This window comes from Durio zibethinus, chromosome 1 (genome assembly GCF_047325235.1).
Source record: "Durio zibethinus cultivar Kanyao isolate XHJ-2024 chromosome 1, ASM4732523v1, whole genome shotgun sequence".
NCBI lineage: Eukaryota > Viridiplantae > Streptophyta > Magnoliopsida > Malvales > Malvaceae > Durio > Durio zibethinus.
In genome coordinates, this window is record NC_143162.1 from 9540511 (window position 1) to 9560941 (window position 20431).

The 20431-nt window shown below is 33.0% G+C and overlaps 1 protein-coding gene across 6 annotated transcripts; it reads right to left on the minus strand.

Moving 5' to 3' along the window:
• Window positions 1-887: 887 nt before the first annotated feature.
• On the minus strand, window positions 888-8311 carry LOC111312067 (AMP deaminase). 6 transcript variants are annotated; one of them, XM_089762802.1, is made up of 21 exons: window positions 7768-8311; window positions 6921-7102; window positions 6622-6808; window positions 6013-6191; window positions 5862-5913; window positions 5632-5759; window positions 5359-5538; window positions 4902-4969; window positions 4662-4804; window positions 4251-4312; window positions 3841-3954; window positions 3481-3621; window positions 3209-3361; window positions 2892-2945; window positions 2705-2815; window positions 2444-2617; window positions 2257-2337; window positions 1978-2029; window positions 1803-1901; window positions 1511-1633; window positions 888-1359 (listed from the first exon to the last, which is right to left on the minus strand). In XM_089762802.1, exons 1-18 carry the CDS (start codon window positions 8123-8125, stop codon window positions 2024-2026), a joined length of 2373 nt encoding a protein of 790 aa, XP_089618928.1. In that variant the 5' UTR covers window positions 8126-8311; the 3' UTR covers window positions 888-1359; window positions 1511-1633; window positions 1803-1901; window positions 1978-2023. The 6 variants fall into 6 exon arrangements, with proteins under 6 accessions (XP_089618928.1, XP_089618904.1, XP_089618925.1 ...); XM_089762778.1 differs by having other exon boundaries at window positions 2163-2337; XM_089762799.1 differs by having other exon boundaries at window positions 2137-2337.
• Between the last annotated feature and the right edge of the window lie 12120 nt (window positions 8312-20431).

The following is a 20431-nucleotide window of genomic DNA, read 5'->3' on the forward strand; positions in this document are numbered from 1 at the left end:
TTTTTTTAAAAATAAAATCTAATTTAAAAAATTTAAAAATTTTGAAATATTGGTTTTTTTAAATTAAAATATGATTTTAAAAAAATAAATATGATTTTTATTAGTATTTAAGTCAATACTATTAAGTTCAATTTGTGCAAGGATAAAATTTTTATGAAATTATATGAAAGAGATTAAATTTTAAATTTTATATGAATATAAAAATTATTTATATAATTTAATAATTAAATTTATTTATCTAACTTATTACGTCAATAAAATTAATACTACGTAATAAAATTAATATACAAATCATTAAGTCAATAGTCACATTAATATTTTTAATATTACAAAATTGATAAAAATTAATGATTAAACTAAAATTATTAAAGCAAAATAACATAAAAATTAAATTATATATATTATGAATTAAATTTCAAATTTTTTAAAAAATACATAGACCTTGAGATAATTTGACCAACCCGATATTGTGACTTAGGAGAAGTTATCAAGGTATGTAATGGAAAGGCAATTCTTGGTGTGCATCTGGTCTTCGAGAAGTTAGAATCAACTCATTCGTTTTGTACCTAATAAAATTGATGGCTAACCTATCCGTCTTCTAGAAACTGTTTTTCTAATTCTGCTGCAACAGCTGGAATGCTTGATGGCAAGAGGAATTTTTATGCCTGGCAAAGTTACTCGGCCACAACCGATATTATTATTGGGTTATTTTTGTCCCAAAACAAAAAAGAAAAAGCAATGTTGGGCTTGAACAGCAGCCAACCATGTTATGCTTTAGCTCAAAGTCACAGGCGGAACAATTTTTCTCACAATTTTCTTGTTTTCCTTTCCCCTTTCAGACGTCGAATGAGGAAGAGACTTTATTAATACAATAAGAAGACGAAGAATGAGATTGAAGAAGCAAAGTAAATTTATTGACGACGTCTGCACTCAGAACTGTTGCACGGGAAATCCACATTCCTCAACAAACTGAGTCAAAATTTATGATGCAAGAGACTACCATTCCCTTCTTGTCAAACTGTATAATGGCATACATTGTAGAAACTACAACAGTAAGTAGAATCATATAATCGCTCTTAACCTAAAACTAGAAATAATTTTTGTTATTATATCTAATGGAATACTTTGTAAATTGCTTCCTCCTGTTTGAATTTGATTTGGTTTTGGATTCCCCTGCTCTGGGAACTGAGATACCGATCTTTCCATCCGACACTTCCATCATGTACAAGGTCAACCAGTGGCCTCAAACCCTTTTAAATTCACGACCAGCTTGTTGCTTGTCCATGCCATTTCTCCGTTCTTATGGGTCATCATCCCCGTTATGCAGGATGCAGGTCGAGGGAAGGTTCTTTACCTCCTCTAACAAAATAAGAGAAATGCACTATCTTTAAAAAAAATTTAGAAATGCCAGATAAACCAAATTATTCAATTTAAGTTGAATTATTTAAAAAACATTAAAAGAAACTTGGAAACTACTCACAGACTAGGTTAAAAGGAATCAGATGGCTACCTCCTAAATATATGTGTAACGTTAAAGAATAGAACTTGTGCAGTACGCTGCACGCTACTTGTCCACTTCTTCAGGGATAATGGCCTTGCCCAGGTAAACCAGCTGCATCTCCGCTTTCCAGATCTGCAAAAGAATAACATGTTAAATGCTTAATTACTTACTAGGCAGAGAACAGAAAGTGGACAGCACGACAGGGTAAGGAAATTATGTTTTTGCACAGGTTATTGAAGTTTGTTTAATGCATAAACAAGAAAAAGAATCCGTGCATAAAAAAATTTAGTCATGCCCCTACCTTGTAACGAAATTCCAGCCGGATATGAGGTACATTTGTCTTTTGTATATCATTTCCAGCAGGCCCTCTCTTGTAATACTCCTTTCCAATCCAGTGTGACTGAAACAGATGCAACTAATTTAAATACATCAATCATTTCAAAAAGAGTTCTACAAAAGTGGAAGGGTCAGCTCACTAATCTCCAAATAGTAGTAGACCTGGGACAAGTCCCCAATCAAAACTCAGCCCTTGCAAAGATAAAAACAAAAAAAATTTACTTCCACACTCGCAATATTTTCATGAATACTTTTCAAGCACCCAAATAGATTGATGTCGTTCGGAATAGAACATGTACATTGATTGTGTACAAGTCATTCCTACCCCTATATTGACTATTCCTAGAGAAGGGGTCAACACCGGATCTTTGCCATTCCCAGCCATCAGCATCTCTTCTTAAATCAGAAAGGGGATGTACCTTCAAAGCATGCGAAAAACCTGACTGGTAGACTGAATTACGAGCAATCTCACATAGGTCACATGAACTCAGCTTCCACACCTGCAAGTCAAAGGCTTTAATTTTACTTGAACATTAGATAAAAGTAAAGATATTCTTGCACACAGAGAGAGAGAGAGAGAGAGAGAGAGAGAGAGAGAGAGATTACAGAAGCAGCTATGCTATACTCTTCCACCAAAGGTTCCTTTGTTAAGTGTATTTGAAGTGGATCATCCGTAGAAAGGGAAATATTCAGACCCCGAAGGAAAAACATTGGAAAAGGGTTCCGATGATAGTCCAAAAACAAGGAATTGTTGCTCAGAGGAGACATAGCCAGACCAATCTGATAACCAATATGCCATTACAACAATTAGAAATTCCAAGCTTATTGATTAACTAAATTATTTTTTAAGTTTCCTTTTGTTATTACCTGTGCCAAATAATAAAGATACTGTAGTACAGGAGATTTCCGTAAATTGCATCCATGTGCAATATTATGAGCAGTCAGAAATGTAGCCGCAAGGTGGTCAATGTCACCAGCCTGAGAAATACTATAAATATGAGAGACACATAAAAATAAAACATTCATAAAGGTAGCATATAACTTTCATGAGTACCTCCCCAGAATGTGGCCGGAATTTGATGGTTGTCATGCCTTTGGACTCACGAAGCTGGAAAAATCATGCTACAAAGGTAAGCATTTGTATACCAAAAACAAAGTAATTGTATCTATTGCTGATTTAAAGAAGAAAGCCAGTAATAAAAGTAATTGGGATAAAGACCAATTTATGTAAAGAAAAAAGCTATAAAGCTGATGCAAAGAAATAGGCAACTATTCTCAAATGTTCATTTATTTAATTTGTTTGAGACTGGTATTGGTAAAGATCTTTAAATCTAGTAAAGATGAATCTGTATCCACTTATATAATACATACCTTGTTTAAGGTGTAAAGGTTCGCGTAGCAGTAATACGCATAGTAGGAGAATGCAGGATTAAATACATTAGTCCATTGATCTGGTGTTGGCATGTGTTTTGTGGGGCGTCTTTCAGGCTTACTTTCATCATCTACCAAATCCAACCCTACAACCTAAATTGCCAACAAGAAACAGATGTCATGGTGAACGAAGCAAACTGAAGCACAATGTAATCTACACAAAACCATTGCAATCCAAAAAATAGAATAGTTACAAATACAAGATACTAAACCTGTTTCAAGAAAACATGTAACTGAGGATGCGAATCTGGATCCACAGTAACCTCAAACAGAGGAATAAAGATGTTGTCAAGAATGTTCTGAAATGATGTAACAATCCCCATCTCCTTGTACACATTGTAAAGTCGAGGGATCTGAAGCAAAAAACAGAGAAAATTTTACATAGTCAAGGACTGAGAAGTCTTGCCCAGCCAGAATACAACAATTTTCCTTTGTGGAGTCAGTGTCATAATTTACAAAGGTTCTAATCCACATATTGGGACCAATAATCGACCTTTTTATATAGGTTCACAAGACAAATTGCAAAAGAAGCTAGTGACTAAGTACTGAGATTTCAAAGAGATTATTAGCACCTGAATTAACCAAACAACATTCCCACTGTACAGTTCATTGTTAATGATCCAACTAGCCAGTTGATCCCACTCACTTTGCTTCCTGCCATATATCGATATTCTGTATTCAGCCATCTGCAGCAATCAGATTGAACATCAAAACAATGTAAAATCCAGATAATATTGTTTGGTGTGGTAAAAAAGAGGGAGCAACCTGATGCTTATTATCAAAAGCAAACATTAGCATTCCATAATTTAGTTCATTAATTACATAAAGCTCCCCAAAAAATGAAGTAAAACATGTTAAGCAAATTTAAAAAAGAATAATCTTTCCATATAATGGTTCTATTCAGTTGCTCCGAAGTTCTGTTTCCAAGTCCAAAAAGTCAGAGCAGAATTTATCTCAGGGATAAAATGTACTAGTGAAGTACCTGATATTTGCTTGCAGCAAGATCAGAAAACACTTGCTTTGTAAGCTCACCAAGGAATCGACCTGCAGAGATACAATACTCTCTAATTTCACAATAACAATCACTGGGAAGAGAAGATTCTTTCAAAGCAACAAATCAATATGCAAAGACATGGAATCATTTTTATAGCAAAAGAATAAGAACAGCACCTTATAATGTATATAATGATATGAAGAAGAGAGACTGATGGTTCATTCAAATAAGAATTGGAAGGACTGTAGCATAGAAGATTCAGCAACATATCTGAATCTTGGTACATATTTCAAACAAACAATTTCCATAGCAAATTAATATAAATTAATTGTTTATTTCAATGTGATCTTGGCACAGTCCTCCTGAATCCTCAAAATCACGGAAATATATAGGATATACCTTGGATAAGATTGTCCTGCTTGAGGAAAATCTCCCTGAGCCTACTTTGACCACAAGGATTATACTTAAGGTTAAATTTATCAAAGCGATGAAAGGTACTCTTGTCTGCATGAACATCAAGAAGATCCACATTTAAATCATACCTGCTCAAACAAAAGAAAAAATAAATTATAATTAGTTACATAATCTCTCCCTCCCTTCCTTTTTGAGCAAAAAATAAGTAAAAGAAAAAGTCATAACCCAGTTAAATCCAAGCTCTCAAAAACTTCTTTCAGGGTCAAATATGTCCCATCTCGAAATATTACAACCTGCACAAAGAAAGTATTTAGTAAACACAACTTTGCGGCAAAAATGTTTCTAAACATGCACCACTTTCACACACCTTTGCACAAAGCAATGAGGCTATTCATACACCACATATGTAGTTATAATTAGTCAAACCAAACAAATGAGCTTGTATGCAACTTCCATATTAGAGAGAGACCATAAGAAAAGGGTCACTATTTGCAAGAGGAGTGGGCACAACAACACACTCACACATTTACATAGCACCTAAGGCCCCCTCGCACTGAAGAATGGCCAAACCATAGAGTGGAAATGCATGAACTTGCAAAGAACTCAGTTTTAGAAGGAGAACAGCAATTCTAAGGCGCCCCTGTAAAAGCATGCCAGAGGAAATCACAAGAATAAAAGTTACCTCATCTGGCTCCTTCCTCAACTTTGACTTTATAAACCTCAAAAGGTGTTTCTGGTTCATGCATGCTGAGTGATGAACGTGAGTATCAACTTTCCTCACATTATAGAAATCCCTATGCGGTGCACTTTTCTGAGCTAGAAATTCTTTATCCGAATTAAGCATCAAATGAAGATTGAATTTCTGCAGGAAATCAAAACAAAAAAGTATTTTAATGATCAAATATAGAAAACTACAAAATTAGCATGCACTTCATAAACAGGGAGAAGCATTTACTTGTTCTAGAAGATTTAACCGGTGATGACATAAAGTTCTGATATTGCCTGCCGCTATAACTCGAAGTATTTGATGCATGTCAGTGAAAAAGGTTGTAGCATCAGCCACAGGAAAGAGCTCTTCTTTTGCTGAAATAAAACAGAAAAAAATAGAAAGAAAATGCTTAAGCAAGAGAGTATTTCAGATCATCACAAGTAAGGAAGTTCAGTATCAGGTCTCTCAACACTTACAGTCTTTATTTGCATAGACATGTATTACTCCATCTTGCATCTCAAAATAATGCTGCATAAAAGGGTAGGCATCTTTACAACCATAAGAAAGAACGAGTTCAAATGCAAGTGAATAGTGATACAGAATCTGAGATTGTGAGCATAAACTTACATCAGATTTTCCCTCAGGTGCATAAAAAAAGGGCTCAGGATTAGGTTTTGGCGTACTGGGGTCTGATATAACTTCTTTCTCCCAAGGAGCAACTGCCTCCTTGAATACATATCTTTTCCTCATTTCTAGACATTCTTGCAGAACTACATAGACCTCAACTTCATCCGGTGATGGTACCTCTGGTATTGAATAGAAGATAAAAAAAATTAAAAAGCTTGATTAGCAAATTGTACTTACAAAATCTAATATCATAACCCTAAACTTAAATATAGGACCTTCCAATCTTTCAAACAAGGGAACAAACATAGACACTATCTTAGACTATTGTCAAGCACTAAAAGACCTTTTAACATCTTATATTTTCTAAAGGAAAGATGAGCATGTTTTAATAAATCATACAAGAATGGGTTTTAGGTCTACTTGAATGTTAGCATTTTCGTTGAATAGATTACTAAATATTTAACATGTTGAAAACTTTTTACACACACATGATTTAAGCATTAGGACACAAGAAATGATGAAAGTGGTTTATTAAGCAATAATAAACATTATGATGCAGACATATTACATACAAACCTAATGTAGCATACAATTAGAGAGAGGTAATACCAGCAGGGGAAATTTTAAGTCGTGCAAAAGTTTCATGCTCTGGCTCTTTCCTTAGGATATCGGCTGCAATAGGATCAGGCTGAACGCCATGGAGGTCACCAGATACACTATGGGATCGAATCATGCTTGAAGCAGCTATCTGCATTGTCTCTCCATTGGCATTAATATGGTCTGACAAATTGGGGCCCTATACATGCGAGATTTAGGTATAACTTAATAGTTTGATCAAATTTCCAACAAACTATAAAAGCATAGCAGAAGCGATCTCTGCATAAAAAAGGAAAAAAGGGTTCACTCACAGCATTTCCATTAGTATGCAGATATGTAATGTCTAACTTAGAATTGTCAGTCACATTATCTTCATCGTCTGATCCTTCTATGCTATCGAAGGCACTTGCACTAGCAACAGGGGACTTGGGAGAAGTAGGTCGGATAAGATTTCCAGATCTCTTAGCTGAAGTTGCATGGCTACCAGACTTCCCTGAACCCAAATAATTACTATATCTAATCAGAAATCACATTGATGCAACAAAATGTAAAAAGGAAAAAGAATAAAGAGAATACTAAGAAAAGAAAAAAAAAAAAAAAACCGAGATAAATCTTATTCTTTCCTACCCTAAAACTGGAACTTTCTCAGGAGTGAAAGACTGAAAGTTGCTTTAAAGTCGTAAAGAGATGCAACCAAAAATCTTAAAGGACAAAAAAATATCACTCAATTGTTTTTTATTTCATTTTTTTTTCAATTGATTATCGATCTTCACATATCATGATCGCCTACAAACTTCATGTTCTGGCAGGTCAGCAAAATTTCGAGTCAGAATATCTAGAAAACAAGGCTGATCTTCCCTTGAAGTACTTCGGTACAAAAAGTAATCTAACTCTTGCCTCTAAGTTTCAAATTGGAGTAATTTCTTTTGTAAGTCTATTTCCCCTTTTTCCTTCACCAAAGGTAACAAAAGTCGGCAACTTTTGTCGCATTAATCTGAAAATAAATTCCAGTTCATTTTCATAGAACAAGAAAACAGGTTTCCCAGACGAAAATTAGGCAATGTGCAAAATTTTATTTAACAAAGCAGCAAACTATTACTTTACACTTAAATTGTTCAATAACACATCAAAACTCTTGATTTCAAATCCCAAGTTCACCTTCAGGCAGCGTATGGAGCCTCGGCAAGCCGGGGGGAATCTCGTCAACATGGATGGGACCGTTGCGTTTCTCTTCACCATCAATCCCGCAGGATATCACAGTAACATCCGGCAAAGACGCCGAGCCACGGCGGTAATATCCGTTCCCCTTCCGGCGCGGATGGTGGCCATGCCGTTTCTTGGAGTGCTGCGGCGACTCTCTCTCCGGAACACCCTCTCTCTCTTTCTCCCTCTCCACCGTCTTGGCGAACTCCAGCAACTGACTTAGGGTTTTCCTGTGCATATAATACGCCGACACGGCCACCAGCGAAGCTCCAACTAGAGCCGCCATCGCAAGATGAACAGTGTACGTGTCCATCTAGAACTCTCAAGAATCTTGTTTTTCTCTCACGTTCTTTCACTTCCTGTCCAAATCTACAGCCAAATAAAGAAAACTGAGTTAAATGAAAGACCGGAAAACCTACTGAAACTCAACAGTTTTTGGCAAACGAAGAGAACAGAGAGAGAGACAGAGAGAAAGAAAGCAGCAGCTCTGTTTTAGTCCGTGCTAACTAGGCTTCTTCCTTTATTTATAGGGCAAAAAAAATAATACACCAACGCATCCGCATTTTCCTCTTCTTTTTTTTTTTTAATTTTTTTTTTATACTTTTTTTCCGACCCCACTTTTTGTAATCGTAAAAACAAAAAATCATTTTAAATTCCATTAGTCCTTTCCATAATCACGACTCGACAATGTGGTAATTATTTAAATTATGATTCATGTCTTTCATGGACGAAAGCTTTATGTGTATCAACAACTAAAAATGTCACAATACTTGCGATTATTTTATGAAAACCTTTAACTAAATTTTTAATTTCTTTAATAAGCATGTTAAATGTTTTTAAATTTATATAATCTATTAATGATCTAATTCATTATTTGATCCTTAATTCAACTCTTAATCAAATACATTGCTTTAACTTTTTTTAATCACTGTTTATATATTTAATTTATTTAATAAAAATATTACGCATCAGATAAATCTAATGACAAAATATGTTGCTTTAAATTATAAATAATACATTTGAAAATAATCAGAGTTTAAAGGTTAAAAAAATGAATAAGGAAAAGATCTTTTTTATAAGTTTTGATTTTTATGTATTTTTTTTTTAATGAGACTAACAAAAGTTACCAACAAGAAAAAACAAATGAAAAAGAAGAATTGTTTTTTAAATGGAAAAGAGAAGATTTTGTATTGTTAGTAATAGTGTATACGTGATATGCATAATTAAATAATTAATAGTATTAAATTTATTCGCCATTGATAATGATAATAATAAAAAAGAATAATGATGACAGTGGGGAGAGGAGGAACCTTGTCCTGTTATAAGAAGAGGGGCTCGGGTGGAGCCCAATGTGCGGTGGTAGGATTCCTCATTCGTGTAACAGGATGTGTGGATCGTGGGTTGCTTTCCTTATCCAAAACAAAGGTCCAAAGTTTCCGGTATATGTGCAGGCCAAGCAGCTGCAACACATGAAATCAGATGCTTTTGGCGCACCATTTTTATGAAAATAATATTTTAAGGATGAGGTTTAATTACCCTAATTTTAGTCCCAAAGAAAGTAGTATTTATTTATTAGTATGTGGCAAATAGCCTGGGATTCCTCTGTCTCAACTGTGTGATTATTTCTTTATTAATGAAATGGGGTGGGTAAAGTATTTTTTGAATTTTTATATTTATTTGTTATTGTATTTATATCTTATGGATATTTTAAATGTATTCATATATCTATCTTTATAAGTATTTAATAGATACATGGGTAATTCATGTACCTATAATTTTTAAAAAATAAAAGCCAAAGTTTATTTTTTTATTTTTTATTTTTATCTTGTATATTTATGTAATTTTTTATAAATATATTAATATATATTTTTTAAATAAAAATATATTAATTCTAATAATCTAAATTAATAATTTATATTATTTAATACAAATTTTATTTAATAAATATATAAATATATATGTAGAGTATAAGTATAGACGAGTGCTAATTAATTATCTATTTTCATTCTCATATCTTATAAAAATTTAAAATCATATCCATTTTTATTCTCACTATATAATATTAATTCTCGTTTCTATTTTGATAAAAATTCAAATTCCTATTGAATATAGGTAAAATTAATTAACGTGCTTATTCCCTACATTTCTATATATATATATATATATACATATATATCTTGATATAGTACTTGTATTTATCCTATACATGAAAAAGATGGATTTATGAGCAACAAAAAAATAGAGAATATAGTAATTTTAATTGCAAAAAACATTGGGACAATGAAATGTGGGAAAAAATCTCTTTTGTTCTATATGAGAAGAAGGAAAATATATACTGGGCATACAATTTATTTCTGATCGAATAAAATTATCAACAAAATAAAGGTAGCTTTTCTTCCTTACCCCTCTTTTAAACATCATCAGTATTCAACAAATTAATTATAGTTGCAGATGAAAACAATGCCAGCGAAAAGGAACAAAACATTATTGTTTACTCTTAAGTCTTAAGCTAGCTGCTACTACTGATCAAAATTCATAGATTTGGCTCCCTCACCATTATAGACAGGGGGTTTGAAAGCTTTGTACTATATATTCGCTTGTTACTGTTAAGGAAATTTAACAAAATTGATCCTTCATGGCGAGGCCAGCTTAGAGATAACAGTAGCTTGATTGATTGGAAGGACTCCCGTGGGAAAGAAAGAATGAACAAAATCCAATAAAAGTGTTCCTCATGCATCAATAAAACCACGTACGAACTGTTATCACGTGATATTATTATACATCATGCACATTGTTTCACACATTACTCCTGTTAAATTTCAGGTTTCACGACAAAAATAAACTCCATTTCTACCAGTTATTCAAAATCTAAATATATTACTAGTATATATTAGATTCAGAACCAGACATGTCGAAAGACAGGATGATATACTATGCCCACGGATTTGACTTTATTTGGTTTTTGTCTATGAACACTTTTGTACATAACCCCTTTTTTCAAACCATAAAAGTGACCAGCCAAAACATAGATTATATATTAGGTAACTTGACTTGTGCTAAGGTTAATTATAAATGTGTTCTGTTTCTTTACCGAAATTGATGATGATTGATTGACATTATAGCTAAAGGTGGCAAAGTTGAAATTGTAATCTCAACATGATCGGAGAGGACAAAATACCAAAAGGGATGCCTTATTTTAAGGGATAAGCTGCATATATAGCCACATAGGTATGCTGGCATGAGAGATTAGAATATGCGTCGATAGCAGATACTATGCCTTAATAGTGGTGAATGTGGCTTTGAAGTTTAATGTTGATGGGTCAACTTAAGGTAAATCTGGACAGGCCGGATGTGATGGCGTTCTTAGAAATTCTTCAGGAGTTATCCTTGAATTATTTCACATGCCTCTTGACATTATGTATTGATGGGGTAAGGGTGAGGTAGAGTTTAGTTGACTGGTAATTAGAAGGTTGGGAAGACTTGAAAGGGAAAGTACGATTAAGAAGCATTGAAGCTGGAATTTTGAAGTGCGCTCTGCACTCAAATCAGACAAGTGAAAGAGATTATGGCTACATTTGGATTTAATCGGGGTGGGATTGTTATGGGAGATCATGCAAACCGTATCGTATAGTATATAATTTTGCATTTGATTTATTCAGGCGGTGCGATTGATGCAGATTTTTCAGTGATCATTGTTGGTCCAGTGCTTCACTAGAGATTCATTTATTTTGTTTTTCTCTTTTTTGCCCCTTAATTTTTATTATAAATATAAAAATATCCTATCATTTAATTATATATTTTTTTTTATTTAAAATTTTTAAAAATAATTTTTTAATTTAATACAATAAATTTATTATTTGATATATTATTTTTTATTATTTATCATAAAAATAATTTTTTAATTATTAATTAATTTTATAAATATTAAATAATTTAAAATTTTTATTATTATATAAATTTTAATTAAATATCTTTAATGATATTTTTTTCAATATAATTCATTTCGTCTCATCGCTCTTTTGAATCCAAATATAAATTTTATTATTGTAGATATTAAATTTGTGTGAATTTTAATTAATAATTCTCAAGCTATCGGGTTGATACCCAATTTCAATTCAACTGAGCTTCAGGTCCGATTTCAATTTAATTGAACTTTAAGTCCGATTTCAATTCGACTGGGCCTAAAGTTTGATTTCGATTGGGCCTGAAGCCCATTTTATTCTTTAAGTTCAACCTGCCTTTTATTTTCTTTGTTTTATTAAATTAAAAATATAAAAATACAAAAATATAAAATACAAAATATAAAATATAAAATATAAAAAAATACCAAAATATAAAATACCAAACAAATACAAAAAAAACAAAAAGGAGGATGGCAGTGGTGCCTTACCCAGCACCACTGGCCACCGTACCCTACCCTCTAATCACCCATCTCATGGTCACTCATACCTTGCAAACTTTATCCACCCCATCTATACTCCTAACTATCGAATAAGACAGAAGAAATAAAAAAGGCAAGGAGCTCGTGCTTGTACCCTATATCATGCCTTGTGCCACTTACTCAGGCACAGGGCACGACCAAAGCTCTATAAATAGAACTCTTGGCCAAACCTAAAAAGAGAGAAGAGGAAGAGATCCTACAAAAAAAAAGTAAAAAAAAAAAAAAAGAGTTTCCAGAATAAAAAATTCTTCTTGCTAAAAAAAAATTCAAACAAAAATCATAGCCTTCGCCATTTGGTGAGGAACCCAGTGCCAAAGCAACACCTGCAGAAACAAAAAAAAAAGTTAGTTTTAGTTTAAAAAAAAGGGGAGACCAAAACTTTAAACCCCAATCTATGTCGATCGGGACTATTTTTGGTGAAAAAGAGTTCAAATTCGACAAGAGAGGGTTGAATGAAACGTTTTGGTGTTTTTTGGTATTTTTTAACTACTGGTCGGTGACGGTGATTGGACTCCAACCAGCCGACCCCCTTTGTGCTTAGGTTGAGAAGGAAAATAAGTTTTTTTTTTTTTTTGAAAAGGGAGGAAATGACAAAAAAAATTTTTTAGGCCTTTTATAGAAATTGCCAAAGCTAAAACGATGTCATTTTAATAAAACGATGTCGTTTTAAGCCTCTAAGGATTTGCGCGTCAACCCGTGATCAGATTCGAGGTCCGTGCACCCGACCTGCTGACCCGACACACCATTTAACCCTGATCAATCTAGATAAATCGGACCAAACCGAACCAGACTACGTTGAACTGCTTAATCACCCAAATCGAACTAGATTGTGCCGAACTACTAAACGCGATCAGACCGATAAATTGACGTTGACCGGATCGTTGACTGGTCTGATTTAGGTAAAAAAAAAATTTTTAAAATTTTTTGATTTTTTTAAATATCATTTTTGTTATTTTAAATTTTTTTATTAATATTTATGCATGCTAAAATGTTTAAATTTGCTAGAATAAATTTTTTTTGTTTTATAATATTAACAAATAAAAATAAATAATGAAATATATTACTAGTCAAACGTGGACGATAGTGAGGAATAATTTGGGAACCTTTAGACATGTGTCAATCCAAACCCAGCATGTAATAAGCTTAGGAAACCAGCCGTAGGTAGAGCCTCTTCACCTTATTGTAAGAAATACCTAAGAATAAAAGTTGTGTAATACAAAACAAAACAAAACAAAAAAAAATCTCAAAACTCAAAAAAATGTTTTTTTCTCAAATCGCATCCTTACACTAACTCAATTTTATTTTATTTTTGCATTAATCATATCATACAATTATACATCGAGATATTTGCTCTAAGACATATTTCTCTCAAAAAGCTTTCATGGATCCCATAGAACTACAGATTTACTCATCCTCAGTTAGTGCTCATGTGAGCCATATAATAAAGTATATGTTTAGTTAAAAGAAGCCCAACAAAGAGTGAAGATTGTTTGCCTACTAGTTATGTGTCTAAATTACTGAAAAAAGTACATTTAGATCTCACACAAAATTATTTAAAAGACTTAGCCATCATACGAGGTCAGTTAAATAAAGAAAAAAAAGAAAACTTTTGCAAGAAGTACGGACATATTGCATCTCTCATTTCGATAGTGATTGATGAACAATTAATCAAGGTAGCTATACAATTTTGGGATCCATCCTATAGATGTTTCACTTTTAATCAAGAGGCTTTAGTGCCAACTATTGAGGAGTATTCGATTTTGCTTGGGATAGAACTACAGAGTTTAGATAAAATATTTACCCAAAAGTCAAAATTAAGTTATCATAAAAAGTTGGCCAAGCTTATGTGGTTAAAGTAGAACCATTGATTCTTTTACGAAGCCTAGAGGTGAACATCTCGATGTCCATTAAGACTTTCTTCAAAACTTCATTCAGGGGCATTTAAATGATGATCAAGGTATGGCTATGTTTGCTCTAGCATTGTGTGGTATGGTAATCTTTTCGAAGACTTTGGGTTACATTGAGATAATTGTGGTAGACTTTTTTGAGCAAATTGAAACCTAAGCAATTAATCACACTGTAGCCGTCATAGCTGAAACCATCAAGTTATTGAATTTCTATCGACGAAATGAAAAAAGACAGTTTATAGGATGTGCATCGCTATTATATTGTGTGGATTAGAAGTCATTTCAAGTGCGAGAAGAGTGCTTTCTCAAAGTCGTATCTTCGAAATTAAACACCAATTGAAGAGTTCTATAAAAGTCAATGACTGACATTGAAGACCAAAGAAGAGTGGATTTTATTCTTGTGAAGGCTTACCGAGGATAAAATTGAATGGATGGTACCTTGGATGCCTCAGGTGCCCTTATTGTATCGTGGAGGAAACAGGCTGTGGATACCGCTGTTAGGGCTATAGGGCATTGTAAGTTATGCTCCATTAATGGTGTTTAGGCAATTTGGGGCAAAGCAGTTTGTTCCTGCCACTCATAGCTTGGTCTAAGTAGAATTCATTTATGGGCAACCGAATCCATCAAAAACTTCAGAGCAGTTGATCCAAGCATGGAAGAAAACACGAAGAATGAAGTTAGGGCCTTTCATCGATAAAGTCACCCATGATTATCAAATTTGGAAGGTAAAGTGGCTTAGAGATGTAATACTACCTCTTAATGACAGCTCATATCAATCAGTTAATATTTTAGAAGAGGTGTAATTATCAGAAGTTGAGCTTATCAAAAAAGAATTAGAAGCTAAAAAAAAAGAAATAAGAAAAAAAAATCTGAGACTTCACGAGAAGGTAGGACAGTTGAAATATGAAGCAAAAATACAAGAGAGCATATTGACAAAGATCATAAAAGAACGAGATGTGGCCAATAATATTTAAAAGATTTGCATCAAAAAAATAAGAGGTTATGAGTTCAATTCAAAACTGAAAAAGTCACCAAGTCTTACCTTAGTCAGCAACATAAAATGGATGAGCTTCGAGAGGAAATGAACTAATGGAAGGGCAAAGCTCAAGAAAAACAAGAGGAAACCACCATAATTTCTCAAGAATGTCAAAATTGAAAAGGGTTATAATTTACAACCTCAGTAAGATTGGTGGAATGCCAAAAAGAAAAGGAAAGGTTGAAAGTTATGCTCGCAAAAGAGAGAAGAAAGCACTTTAAAGTACTGAATGAAAAAGAGTCACTTCACCAGGTGATCCAAGGGTTAGAGATGCAACTGCAAGACCATAAGAGCCATATTTCAGCAATAATAGATAAGTGACATAGAAGGAAAAAAGATTGGATCTTCACATATGATTCAAAAAGGGATGCTCGTATAAGATGAAAAGCAGAAAGCTTAAGAAGGTAATAGTACATAGAGCATCTGACTAATCAAGTTTGCAAGGCAGTGAAAAAAGCATGGGAGATGGTTAAAAAGGTAGAAGCATTAAAAAGAAAAGTCAATCCCATAAGAGAATATGGACAGTGTCTAGTGAACTTTTTAGACGAGGTAAAAGATCATTATGAACAAGTCAAATGCTTCTATAGATATAATTCTAGGATGATAAATCTCATGTAATAAAAGTTGTATGGAATCAATAAAAATTTCTAGTGTTGAAATTCATCCAAGAGCAAATATCTTTCATTTGCATTCATGTATCATGTACATCATTTTCATAAAATAAGTGAAAAAAATAAAATTTTTGACATATAGCATTTTGATTTTTTTCTCTTTTTCTTTTTCAAAAACTTTGTGGTAATAAAGGTTCAAGAATAGCTTATCCATAAAAAATTTTGATCCAACTTACTCGTCATTCATACAATACTAAGACTTAAACAAGAATCATGAAGCAAGAATAGGTCAGTCGATTTGAGAGAATCGAGAAAGTTCAAGAAGAACTAAGAGAAAATCTCAGTACAATAATGGATATGCTCAGAAAACTTGATAAAAGAAAAATAGTGGGAGAAAATCCTAGCTTTCAAGAGCAATCGTCATATATGGTAGATCTTATCTATCCTCTAGGGTTTGAGCCATGATCGACCTAACTTTCTCAAGGAACTAGAATACAAATTTTTACTTCCGGTGAATATCCTAATCCTTATCCAAGATTGACATCCACACCTACTCCAGGATAATTTCAAAATTTTGTTAATCCCATTATGATAGAAAAACCACCTGAGCTAATGTTAGTTCCTAATTTGGATGATTCCAATGAAAGAGAAAAGCTAGAAATAAAGACACTTGAAAAATTAGAAGATACCAGTGCCCGAGAGAAGATAAAGTTATTGGAAGAAAGGTTTAAGGCCATAGAAGGAATGAATTTTTATGGCTCCATAGATGTAGCTAAACTTTGTTTAGTCCCAGATGTGATCATTTCACTAAAATTTAAGGTCATTGAATTTAAAAAATATGATGGCATGAAATGCCCAATAACTCATATCATCATATATTATTGTAAGATAGTAGCACACGTGATGAGAAGTTATTAATGCACATATTTTAAGATAACCCTACGGGATCTACAGTCAGATGGGATATTCAATTAGACAGGACTCATATTCATTCTTGGCAAGAGCTCACAAAGATATTTCTTACACAATATTAGTATGTTCGGGATCTAGCTCTAGATTGTCTATCTTTACAAGGTATGAAAAAAAAGTAACTGAAAGCTTCAAAGAATATGCACAAAGATGGAGAGATATGGCTACATAAGTTTAACCTCCTCTCACCGAGAAAGAGATAATTGTCTTATTTGTTAACACTCTAAAAGTATCATACTATGAGAGATTGATAGGTAATACAACTAAGAACTTTACAGATATAGTGATATTGATTGAGATTATCGAAAGTGTCATAAAAAATGGCACGCTTGATACAGGAATGATGAATGGAGCGAAGAAAGGTGAAGCTTTCAAAAAGAAAGAAAATAAAGTTCAAGCGGTGAACTATGTAGGGCAACAGTTTAGAGTTTTCACTCCCTACCTTGCAGCAGTCTACCAGACCTATTATAATTTTATGAACAATATTACATCTATCCCTCATCCATATCAATCATACTGGCTTATCCATCCCATTTTCAATCATCCTTTCGAACATCCACCTACAATCGTCTTGTTGTACCTACAAGACCAAAATGAAGATCTAGTCCTAATAGTAGTTCGAGAGCTTCAAGAAATACCCAAGAAAAACTTTCGATCATATTCTCATGACATACACAGATTTGTATCCTCGACTTGTTGAGAAATATCTAATTGCTCCTGTTATTGTAAAACCTTTAAAACCTTCATTTTCCAAATGATATGACCCTAATGCGTGTTGTGATTATCACTATGGGAATCCAGGTCATTTCACTAAGAATTGTACTGCTTTAAAGCGTAAAGTGTAGGGGTTAATTAATGAAAGGGTGTTAAACTTTGACATCAACCAACAAGAGACTCCAAATGTTAATGGAAATCCTCTATCAAATCATACCAGACCATCAATAAATGCCTTAATTGATAGGCAAAGAAGCCACATAAAGAAAAAAATAGATGAAGTTAAAACTCCAATGGCTAAGGTGTCTGAAGTCTTAGTTAAAGTTAAAGTCAATAGAACTTCAAAATTACTCTAAAGCGATTAACTCAACTGAGAGCTGTAATTATCACATAGGTGCTTTGGGACATTTTATCAAGAATTATCACCAATTTTATCAAGAGTTGTAAAAGTTGATGGATATGGGATGGATAGAGTTTTACAAAAAAAGAGAAGAGTTGGTGAAAGCTGAAGTGTCTACCATTGATTCAAAGAAAAAGTTTATGCGTAGACCAGTAACAATTTATTATGATGAGAAGTCAACATCAACGCCAGAAAAACCCATTTCTCGACCAATAGTGATAATTAAAATTTCTAGCCCTTTTTTATACCAGAGTGACAAAGCAGTACCATAAAAATATGATTGTGATGTCGTAGTTAATCCAAATACTACGAACATAATAGACGTAAGAGGTATAACTTGAAGTGAAAGATGTTATACTCTAAAAGCTTTAGAAAAAGCCAAAAAAAAAAGCCAAGGTAGGAGAAGAAAAAAAATGTTAGAGTAATCCTGTCACAGCCCCAAAAAAAGAACAGTCAGAAGCCAGTCTCTGAGAGTGAAGCTTGTGAATTTTTAAAGTTAATAAAATATAGCGAGTATAGCATGATAGAATAGTTAAACAAGATACAAACTAGAATTTTGCTATTGTCATTATTGCTAAGCTTAGAGTCACACCGTAATGCTTTTCTGAAAGTGCTCAATCAAGTATATGTATCTCATAATATATCTGTTGAGTACATAGAACAACTTGTAGGCAATCTAATAATTTTAAATTATATCTCTTTCAGTGATGAAGAGATTCCTCATGAAGGTCGAGAAAGTACCAAGGCTTTCCACATTACTATTAAATGTAAAAGTCATATAATGTCTAAGGTTTTGATTGATAATAGCCTATCCATCAATGTTATACCTGTGATTATTCTTGCGAAACTCTCTGTTGATGGATCTTATATGAAACCTAGTCATATGATAAACCTGAAGAAAGGTACTAGAAGACATAGAAATGCCATTACAAATTGGCCTGTGCACTTTCAACATGAAATTTCAAGCTATGGGCATCTCTCTTTCATACAATTGCTTATTAGATAGGCCGTGAATCCATATGGCAGGTGCTGTTCCATTCTCATTATATCAAAAAGTTAAATTCATTATTGAAAGAAAGCTAACATGTATGATAAGAGAAAAATATTTATTGGTAACTCAATCAATAAATACTCCTTATATGGAATCAATAGATAAAGCATTAAAATACTTTTATAGGTCATTCGAGATTGCCAATGCAATATATGTGGCTGAAAGATTTAAATTATATTCACTACACTTATCTACGACAACTAAAATTGTTGTCAAACAGCTTACCAAGATGGGATGGCAACCTGAAACTGGACTAGGAAAAGATTTACAAGGAATCATAAAGCCACTAACAGTATATGACAAGAAAGATAAATTTAGCTTAGGATATAAGCCAATAAGAAGGGACATAATGAAAATGGTGAATGAGAAAAAAGATAAGAGAATAGCTAATCTTAAGGGATACGACCGGAGTCAAAACCTATGATCATTCTATACCTCTATGATTTTTTTTCGTTCGAGAGGATATATTTACCCAAATTTGCCTGGAGCCCTAAGTGCAAAATTCATGGAAAAATTTTAAGAGCTGGCCATTCAAATGGTGGATGATAGAGAAAAGAAGAGTCGAGATGAAGAGCTGTTTGTGCTCCCTTGTCCTTCAGATGTTGAGCTAAATAACTGGAGAGTCATAAAGCTACCTGTTATCTTTAAAACTTTTGAAAAGTAATATATTATGAAACTTTAAATCCCTAATTACTTTTATGAGCATTAGGTGATCTTTTATGGTGTCTTTATGTTTGTCATTTTAATAAAAGACTTAAAAGATGCATCCATATTTCTTTTATTATTTTCATCTTCATTTTGCTTTTCATTTTTTATTTTTATCATTTTCTTGTCATTCCATTTTCATGTGCCAACATTCTCTTCATCTTACCCTTTGCAGGATCTCAAATAATGAACACAAGAATAATCATGACAATAATCTCATTTTCAATTTTGAGAACTTAATTCATATTGACGAACTTGATAATAAAAAAGATTTAGATAATTATACACTACATCTTGATTTACTAAAATTAATAGAACATGAAAATAAGCCAATAGAGCCCCACCAGAAAATTATCGAATTAGTGAATTTAGGAGATGATGAAAACATAAGAGAGGTCAAAGTTGGTACATCCCTTTTACCAGCTAAAAGGTAAAAGTTAAAAGAGTTGCTCTGAGAATATATGGATATGTTCACGTGGACTTACCAGGATATGTCAAAACTCAACACTGATATTGTAGAGCATAAGTTACCTTTAAAACCAGAATGTAAGTCAGTACAACAAAAACAAAGGCACATGAAACCGGAGATGCTACTGAAAATTAAAGAGAAAGTGAAGAAGCAATTTGATGCTGGATTTTTGGATGTGGTAAAATATCCTGAATGGGTAGCCAGCATAGTACCAATTCTCAAGAAGGATGAAAAAGTGAGAATGTGTGTCGATTATCGAGATCTAAATAGGGCAAGCATTTAAGATAATTTTTTTCTACCTCACATGGATACTTTA

What these genes read in the sequence shown, in the direction of transcription:
- LOC111312067 (XM_089762778.1), bottom strand. Translation starts at nt 8,125, where the DNA reads ATGGACACGTACACTGTTCATCTTGCGATGGCGGCTCTAGTTGGAGCT. An exon ending in CACCTGAGGGAAAATCTGAT is followed by an intron (nt 5,914 to 6,012) that starts GTAAGTTTATGC and finishes CCTTTTATGCAG; the next exon opens with CATTATTTTGAGATGCAAGA. An exon ending in TTGCTGCAAGCAAATATCAG is followed by an intron (nt 3,955 to 4,250) that starts GTACTTCACTAG and finishes TGATTGCTGCAG; the next exon opens with ATGGCTGAATACAGAATATC.